We start from the raw sequence: 9525 nt of genomic DNA, 5'->3' as shown, positions 1-9525 counted from the left end.
TGACACGACACGACGTGACCTGCCGCGCCAAAAGCACCAACCGACACGATGTGAGCGGGACCGGCCTGTATTCAGCACCCAAGGTATCAAATACAGCCTTGTTTACCGTATTCGACACCTCAAGTACCAAATACAAAGTATTTAGCACTTTAGATGCCGAATAAGGTGAACAATACCGTATTCGAGTGTTGAATACAGGAGTTTTTATACCTCAGATACCGAAAGTGATTTTTCGGTGTTTTAAGATGTCGAATATATATATTAGATTTACAAATACATTAATATATTATATATTTTAGTATATGCGGTTACGTCTATGATCTATTTTTAGATTTTCGGTACCTCAGGTACCGAAAGCGATTTTTCGGTGTTTTAAGGTATCGAATATATATATATATATGCTAGATTTACAAATATATTAAAATATTATATATTTTAGTATATACGGTTAAGTCTATGGTCTATTTTTAGTTTTTTGTCTTTTAACTTTGAAAACTGTTGTTTTCCCTAGAGAAATGCGTTGTTCCCTTGGATAGGAAGGAAAAGAAAAGGCGCAGGCGCAGCGACCTTGGGCCGCGGGCGCTGTGTTTTCAACTCGAGACAAGAAGACCAGGCCGCCAGCCACGCACGCGCAAACCGAATCCACCAGCACCCAACGACCGCACCAACGAATCCACCACATCGCCGGCGACCCGTCCCAACTCGTCGTCGCGCGTCTCCGGCGTTGACACGGGCAACGCGGCTCCAAGATCAGCGACGAGGATGCTGATGCTGATCGACTGCTCGGGCTGCCGCACGCCGCTGCAGCTGCCGCACGGCGCGCCCTGCATCCGCTGCGCCATCTGCGGGGCCGTCACGCACGTCGCGGCCCCTCCCGCCGAACAGAGCCGCGGTGCGATGCAGCTGGCGCCGGGGTGGGGCCCGCCCCCGCCAGCGGCGCACGGGCGGAAGCGCGCGGTGGTGTGCGGGATCTCGTACCGGTACTCGCGGCACGAGCTCAAGGGGTGCATCAACGACGCCAATTGCATGCGCCACCTCCTCATGACGCGGTTCAACTTCCCCGACGACGCCATCATCATGCTCAACGGTCGGTAACCAACTCATCCTTGCCTCCATTGCTGCCGATCGAATTGGCTGGCTGGCTGGCTGGCTGGCTGTTCGAAATTTCGGGTCAACTTTATGTCAGTATCAGAATCAGATCCTCGTATGTAGGGTTTGTTCATGTGACGCAAATTGATTTGTAGGGTTGGGATATGACGGGAAAACAGGGGAATTGAGCAAAGTCTTGCATTTGTTATATTTATTCGTTCTACCCTTTTGGGACCTTGATGAATCGGAAGAATGATGTCAACGAAATGAATTTTCTTGTGCGTGTTTCTGCTTTGTTTGGTACAGCTGAAACTTATGAGCTTTTGCTAAAAGCTATATATGGTTTTTGGCTTTTAGCTTTTACTAGAAATTTTTAGATCCTTGGCACACCAAAAGTCAAAAAAGTTGTTCTCAGCCAACTTATCAACTTTTAGTTCATTTCATCAAAAGCTAACTTTTTAGCTTTTTAAAACTTTATTTCAGCTTATAGATTATGGGAAGCAGAAACCATCCATAAGCTGTGCCAAAAGGGGCCTTCATGTGAAGAGGATGTATGGGGATTTGAGCTTAAAATAATAAGCTATTAGGGATCACATGAATGAATAGTTCATCTGACTTTGTTGGGTATCCGGTGAAGCTCACTTGCCTGTAAAATGTAAACTGAATTTAATAATCTTGCTTCAAATTATTTGGAAAAAAATATAAGAAGCAGCTGAATATGTGTTTGCGTGGTCATTTAGAATGATCAGTCATTACGGTGCGATTTCCGCTAATATTGTGCTAGTCATGAGCTTTTGTTTTTACGCTTTGATTTTATCTACTGAATTGCATGTGCCAGATTGCGGACAGTTCAGACAATTAAGTTGGTTATGTGAAGTATGGGTTCAGTGAATTTCTGTAAAAGAGATAGTGGTATCGCAAGGAAAATATGGGATGAACTTAACAAAAGTAAATACAGTTCCACAATTCGGAATTTTCGAAATTGAACCTACAAGTTCTTAATGTTATCTATATTAGACATCTTATATTCTTCTGTGTCTGATATGTAGGTCTAACAGAACAGTACTCAGTGATGATAACATCTTTTTTAAGCCATTGATTTACTTGATCTGACTGCTCATAGCTTTGCATGTTTATCATCTTCTTTCAAGTATACTGCTCATATGGAGTTAGATTGTTTTTAAATCATTTGCAATAACTATTTAATCATAAAACTGATAGTTTGTAAGCACTTCGAGAATGCTACACTTTGTCCTCGTGTACCACCTATGTTTCGTCATATTGGCTCCTGTATTGTTGGTGAATTTATGTTCTTATTAGTTAGAAACTTCTTGGTATATAGTGTTGGTGTTCAAAATCTCTACTGCACTTCAATCCTTGGAACCAGACCTAATCCCCACGCATTTGGTCACTTTATTACAGAAGAACAAACCGACCCCTATAAAATTCCAACGAAGCATAACATAAGGATGGCCATGTATTGGCTTGTGCAAGGTTGTCAACCTGGAGACTCATTGGTGTTCCATTATTCTGGCCATGGAGCACAACAAAGAAACTACAGTGGAGATGAGGTTGATGGGTTTGACGAAACCCTCTGCCCCTTGGATTTTGAGACACAAGGAATGATTGTGGATGATGAGATAAATACAGCGCTTGTTAGACCACTTCCTCATGGAGTTAAACTTCATGCACTCATTGATGCTTGTCATAGTGGGACTGCACTTGATTTGCCTTTCCTATGCAGAATGAACAGGTTAATTATCTTGTGCATGGTCTATTTGTCATTTTCGTTTTCTCTCTCTCTCTCATTGGCATATAAAGAGCTGTTTGTGAACCTAATGTGAATCTTGTGATATCGTGGTATCTCAAGTTAACATTGCAAGTAACCGCTACCTACCGCTGAACCTAATGCAAATCTCATGTTGGTCTTGTGATGTTTAATATCATCATGATATAATATTGGAATCCTGCTCAAATATTTTATTGAAATACAATCTGGGCACTGTACCAATGAGCTAATATTTTCTTTGCCAACTGTATCACTACTAATAGACCTCTTATTACTTCCATAAAATATCCAACGAATGGCAACGGTTTTGATGTCATTTTTTGATTCTCAAATATCTTTTTTACACATAATTGTAACCTATGCAACATGAATCTGTTCAGCTAATTTATCTCTGGTGCATCAGTTAAAAGTTTATCTAGTGTAGAATAGTGATTGTAGTTTTTGGAGGCTAATTGTAGTCTTATGTTTCTTTCAGTATTTTTTTGGCTCCTGAAGTGTAGCTGACAAGCACACATCTATAAAACATTCTAGTTATGATAGAGATCTCTTTAGTTAAGGCGTCTTATCTATATCGATACAGGAGTGGGCAATATGTATGGGAAGATCACCGGCCGCGATCTGGTGTCTGGAAAGGCACTAGTGGTGGGGAGGCTATTTCATTTAGTGGTTGTGACGATGACCAGACCTCTGCAGATACTTCAGTAAGTTTTAGATTCATTCTTTCTTTATAAGGCTAGTCTGTTAAGAGCTAGAATTCCACTGGCAGATCATGCTTCCTTGCAGTTTCTTGGACCAGTGTCGTTCTTAGCATTTGATTCAGTTGAATTTGTTCTGATCAGGCTTTGTCAAAGGTCACTTCGACTGGTGCAATGACATTTTGCTTCATCCAAGCTATAGAACGTGGGCATGGCACCACCTATGGGAGTATCCTGAACTCCATGCGCTCGACGATACGCAACACAGGTGACTCAGTGGGTGCTGGTGGTGGCGCCGTTACATCGCTAATTACAATGCTTCTTACGGGAGGGGGCATTACTGCTGGCGGGCTGAGACAGGTAAATTCTTGGGCTTGGTACACATCTCAAAGTTTTTGGTTTGCTCAAGTACTTTTCAGCGTTTCAGATTGGTAGCACTACTAACTTGTTTGCTGGTACTGACTGCTTTTGTGTGCTCTGCAGGAGCCACAGCTTACTGCATCCGAGCAATTTGATGTCTACGCAAAGCCCTTTTCGCTATGACGATTGTCCGATGTACTCCTATTCCCGTTTCACGTTATCATCATGTACAAATCATTGTTAGAACTTGGAAGTGCTGCATCCATCCCATAAATAGAGCTGACATTTTTGCTTGTGGATTTGACACTCGTATTTACAATGATTACCTTTGAAATGTTCCCAGTACGAGGGAATGTACTTTATTCCTTGTTCCAAGTTCCATAATGCTTAGTGCTCGCTGCTCGGTTGGAAAAGACATTAGTTCAATTTGCTGTCTCAGTTGCTGCAATTTCTTTTTTTTTTCTTTCCTTTTTCTCGGAGAATCATTGCTATTTAACTGCTGAAGGGTTAGAGCATATATGAGTTTTGGATCCTTGCGTGGTTTGATTATGCCAAGTGGTCATACATGAAGCACGGATGAAGTTATAGGTTGAAAATCTGTATCAAATTTACTGAAATGAAATCTATATGTATCAATGATTTTAGGACACGTTGGCCCATTGAGCCCAAAACAGAACTTCCCTTTATTATTGATTATTAGTAGTATAAAACAATGGCCCACGTTCCACTCAGAAGAGGCCTGCGCAAGTTGTAGCAGTCTGGTAGTATTGCCTTGAAAGTTCTTTCAGCTAAATTTATGACACGGTGAACAGTCACTAAGTTGCTCATTATATAAATATACTAATAAAACAGTTTCGAACGGAATGAAGACATCCAAAGTACCGAACATGCCTGCCTGCTTTGCCTAGTTGCCTGCTCGATTACACCCTATAAAACTCTGTAATCTGCAAGCCCCAGCATCTATACAGTACGCATACACATGGGTACGTACGTATCGTACATATATACAACAGCATGGTGCATGTGTGTATATACGCACAGGCATTGGTGCACCACCTAAAATGCCGCGGCAGTGGCGCCCTCGGCCTCCGGCGCTTTCCTCTCCTTGGCGGCGTCCAGGAACCCGACGTACAGGTCCGAGTGCTCCGTGTCGCACCGCGGCAGCGCGGGACTCATGCCGCCGTCGGCCATGGTCCTGACGAACGAGACGAACTGCCGCCAGTTGTCGCCGTCGAAGAGCTTCTTGTTCATGCGCAGGTACGTGAACGCGGCCAGCCCCGCGCCCCGGGCCGTCGCCGCCACCTGCGAGAACGCCGAGTCGTCGTACCTCTCCAGCGCGTTCTCGCCGGCGAGCTCCACCCCGGCGGCCGCCGCGGCGGCCTTGACTTGCTTCACCAGCAGCTCGGGCGAGCAGCTGGCGTGCGGCGGCTGCTGCTCGTCCTTCATCTCCATGCACGTGAAGTTGAGCACGGTGCCCCGCTTGGCCAGCATGCGCGCGATCGGCGCGTACCCGTCGCGGTGCCGCGTGTTGTAGTACCCCGCGGTGAGCTCCGCGGCGTGGGAGCGCGTCCGGTAGTGCCAGTGGATGCCGGAGACCTTGGCGGAGAGCGTGGCGCCCGTGCCGCCGAAGACGGACTCGGCGGCGGCCAGGACGCGGTCGCCGTGCTCCAGGAGCATGCCCGAGTACCACTCCAGGAAGAAGCGGCCGTAATCGGTGCTCCACGTGCCCTCCCACCGGAAGAAACCAGTGTCCTCCGGGAGCTGCTTGTACTCGCCGGCGTCGTGCGGCCCGCCCATCCCCCACTCCTCGTGCCCTGCCGCCGTCGCCGCGGCCTGCAGCGACGCCCCCATGTACTGCACCAACACAAACACGTACAGCAATTCAGCGAACGTTCAGCAAGAATTGCCAACACTTAACAACGACTAAATAGTTCAGTGCGTGATGTTGCCTACCTTGTCATAGCACTGGAACTCGCCGATGCCCGGGAAGCGCCAGGTTCCATTGGCCTCTGGGTAGGAAGGATACCTCAGCTCTCCACAAGGCCCCATGCCCACTTGGATCTCCTGCAACAACGCAACACAAGTGGTTTAGTCTCGGATCACAGCTAACATCGTCAGATTTTGACACGCATATGCTCAATTGATGTTTCAATGCTCAGCGATCGATAAGAATGGCTTGTTTTAATTGACAATTACCGCGATGACGTTGCCGAGGTAGTCGCGGAACCTGTCGCGGAAGCTGCGCATGTAGTCGGCGTAGACCTGGATGGGGGTCCGGCCCTTGAGCACCGGCAGCGTGTCGCAGCCGAGGGAGATGTACTCGGGGTTCCGGCGGCCGGACCTGTCCGTGTACACGATGTCTGGGTTGCTGTTCATCTCCTCCAACACCCACGGCGGCAAAGGGATGCTGCAAAAATTCAGAGCAACCAATATCAATCAGAGTCAAACACAGATAGTACTGTTTACTCTGCTCATCCAAGTTAGTTAGGCAGGCACCAATATCAGTCAGAGCGTCGATCAAGATCAACACAGATAAGCCTACTCTAAGCCTTCTTTAATCGCTTCTGTTACAAAATATTTCCACTTAATCAGGCACAATTTGCTGTTGTTGGTTAGTAGTTAGCACTATCAGGAGATCAGCCATGTGATCGGGGAATTAATCTTTGGACCTTCAGTTCCTGTGATAGCATCACCTCTGTTTCTCTTCTGTTGCTATTAGTATTACAAATTTAACCTTTTTCCTGTTCCACTTGTACTTGTCTTCTTAAGACACAGAACCACTTGGACTAAATGGATTGCTTGCCGACCAGGACATACCATGCCCTTGCGTGCAAGGGACCAACAGAAGAAAAGGTGCAATTTTAGATTAAGATGTCCCAAACGCAAGATCAACGATACCAAAACATGATAATTTAAACGAGGTTCAATCATCTTATCTATATTATCGGGTATAACTACAGTCGCTCATCCTTTTTCTGTTTGTCGTTCTTGTAGTTACACGGTGATAACCAATGTTTATAAGCAGTCCATACAAATCCGATTATAACTCTATCTCTATCTACATAGTTTAAACTCAATTCTATGTGTAACTGACTTTTTTTATACACACATCCCGACACCGGTAACCCCGTGACACTAACTTGTTCACCTAATTTTTTAAATATTTTTTTTGACATCCCCTTGAAGCTTAGAACAGCAATTGGCTCCTAAAAAACCTCAACATCGAACCAGAATCACTCTGAAGCATCATGACTCATGAGCTCCGAATAATTCGCAACAAATTTAACCTCGTGATTACTGCTAGAGCACAGAGCAAGGGTATGAAATGAAACGAATCTTACTTGCAGGAGTCGCCGACGTTGCCACCGCACTGGTGGAAGGACATGACGGCCTGGAGGCGGAGGCCGGCGCGCTCCACCATGCGCACGAGCTCGGCGTAGGCCTCCCAGTCGTACCGCCCGGGCCCCTCTCGCTCCACCACGCCCCACCACACGTCAACCATGACGCCCTCCACACCGGCGCCCCGCAGCGCCATCAGGCTCGCCGCCACCGCGCGCGCCCGGCCCAGCTGCCCCCCCGGTCTCACCGTGTCGAGCGGCAGCATCACGTACACCGGCGCCCCGCCGCGCGGCCGACCGTGTGTCTGCCCCGCGCCGCCGCCGTGCAGCAGATCGGCCTCGGCCGGCGCGCGCTCCGCCGCGGGCGCCGCCGCCGCGCCCGCCCCGACGAGGCGCAGCCTGCAGCTCGGCGCGGCGGCGTGGGCGGGAGAAGGCACCGCGTCGTCGCCGCCAGGTTTGTGGAGGAGCTTGGAGGAGGGGTCCACCGGCGACAGGAACGACGTGGAGGAACGCACCGTCAGCGCCATGGCTAATGAACAAGGCTACGAGAGAGAGTGAGAGAGGCTTTTGAATCGAGTGAATCAACTCGTGTGCGAAGCTAAGGCTGAACAATTTTGAGAGGAATCGTAAGGGGGGTGGTCCTATATATAGAGCATTTCCGGTGTGATGGCGACGGGTGCGACCGGCACTAGCAATTGGATTTCGGTCCGGCCCAAGCACGGCACGACAAATTAACACGCTTTGATAAGATCTTAGTACGATATGTTGACACGGTTTGATCCGCTTTATCATCCTATTGTGGAAATGAGATCATCTGATTTCACTGGAAATCAACTAGCTGTGGACAGTTGATTTAAGATAAATGAATCAGATTTGATAGGATAGTACAATAACCGATATATTTATATAATTCTATTACACTATTTATCCTCTCACAAAATATTATTTCTCTCTAACTTCACCGGAGTGAAGTATGAGGAACCGAGTCCCCTGTTGTGACATGTTCCCTCACTCTTACCACCTCGTCGCCTCCACCGTACCACTCACCCTATCACAGCAGTCTAATTTGCAGCCTGACGAGCCGTGTCCTAACAAGATCGTATCGTAGTTCGGTGTGCCTGTGTCAGGCCGGCTCGTCTAGCCCACTTCACCAGCACTAGGTGCGAGTGTTTATGACTGACCATATGATTAACGAGTAGGATTAGCACTAATTAAATGGACGCGAGGTACTTGGAGACGATGATTCATCAGCGGATCCCGTCCAAATCTTTTGCATGCCGATGGACGGCGCTGGTGATCTTATCTAGGAGTCCTTGTGTTGTTTGTTAATTTTTTTGTTCTCATTAGGCACCAGCTAATTGCTCTGCCCTGACGCCTGCTGCCTGCATAATCACTTACCCAATCACATACTTCATCCGTTTATAAACAGTAGTAAATTTCACCTTACATTTTTTTAAAAAGATTTATAGATACTTAAAAACATATAATACTAATAAAAATTGTTTCATGCTAAATCTAATAATATAAAAGTTTTAAGTATTTATACTATTTTAAAAACGAATGATCAAATTTGCCACAGTAAATACTTAATAATAAGTATTTGTAATCGGAGGATTATTTTTTATGTTGAACGGCAAGCCACGTCGGCACGTGGCTGCGAGGGGATAAGAAAAGTATTATCCGTCTGGAGACGAGACGGGACGTGTGGGTGGCGGTCGAAGGACGTGATGACCGACATGGTTGCGAAAATGCGAACCATGACCTGTCTTGGCACGGCGTGACCAGTGATGGACACGGATGAATCCATGTCCTACTTGACAACGTGTGTGGCACAGTACTCAATTTCATTTTTTTCTTTTTCAAATATTTCGTGAAAATACATTTTGATTTGTTAAAAAGAAGTACGTTTTGGTTTTCTGAAAAGAAGCAATGAGAGAAAATATGTGGCATAAAAAGAAACTATGAAATAAAATGTGAATGTTATTGTGTGGATTAGCTGCTGTATCGTTCGAGCTCAACCCAGCAAAAAACGTGGGTCTCACTGAAGAAGAAGAAAATAGGCATTCGGATCGGATAGATCCTAATCCTATACCACAGCTTACTCGCATTCTCCTCCCATATGGCATGCGATGTGATGCGATGGGATCCGATCTGATTACTCTTACTGATCAACATGATCAGCAGCAAAAATAAACTACCGACAAAAGCCTAGTCACTCGGAGATGAGTCTTAGATCCTGTTTGGATCAGTTAGA

The 9525-nt window shown here is 46.4% G+C and overlaps 2 protein-coding genes across 2 annotated transcripts; one reads left to right on the top strand and one right to left on the bottom strand.

The window, feature by feature from the left end:
• The first annotated feature begins 574 nt into the window (after positions 1-574).
• Positions 575-4295, top strand: LOC133907658 (metacaspase-1-like). The gene is made up of 5 exons (XM_062349729.1): positions 575-1087; positions 2512-2842; positions 3459-3579; positions 3718-3933; positions 4057-4295. Exons 1-5 carry the CDS (start codon positions 763-765, stop codon positions 4114-4116), a joined length of 1053 nt encoding a protein of 350 aa, XP_062205713.1. The 5' UTR covers positions 575-762; the 3' UTR covers positions 4117-4295.
• A 449-nt stretch (positions 4296-4744) lies between these two features.
• Positions 4745-7898, bottom strand: LOC133907657 (beta-amylase 3, chloroplastic-like). The gene is made up of 4 exons (XM_062349727.1): positions 7275-7898; positions 6130-6340; positions 5887-5997; positions 4745-5787 (listed from the first exon to the last, which is right to left on the bottom strand). Exons 1-4 carry the CDS (start codon positions 7796-7798, stop codon positions 4990-4992), a joined length of 1644 nt encoding a protein of 547 aa, XP_062205711.1. The 5' UTR covers positions 7799-7898; the 3' UTR covers positions 4745-4989.
• Between the last annotated feature and the right edge of the window lie 1627 nt (positions 7899-9525).

Source organism: Phragmites australis, chromosome 24 (genome assembly GCF_958298935.1).
Source record: "Phragmites australis chromosome 24, lpPhrAust1.1, whole genome shotgun sequence".
In the NCBI taxonomy this organism is placed as follows: domain Eukaryota; kingdom Viridiplantae; phylum Streptophyta; class Magnoliopsida; order Poales; family Poaceae; genus Phragmites; species Phragmites australis.
The sequence above is the reverse complement of the archived record's forward strand: the minus strand, read 5'-3'. Positions and strand labels throughout refer to the sequence as shown.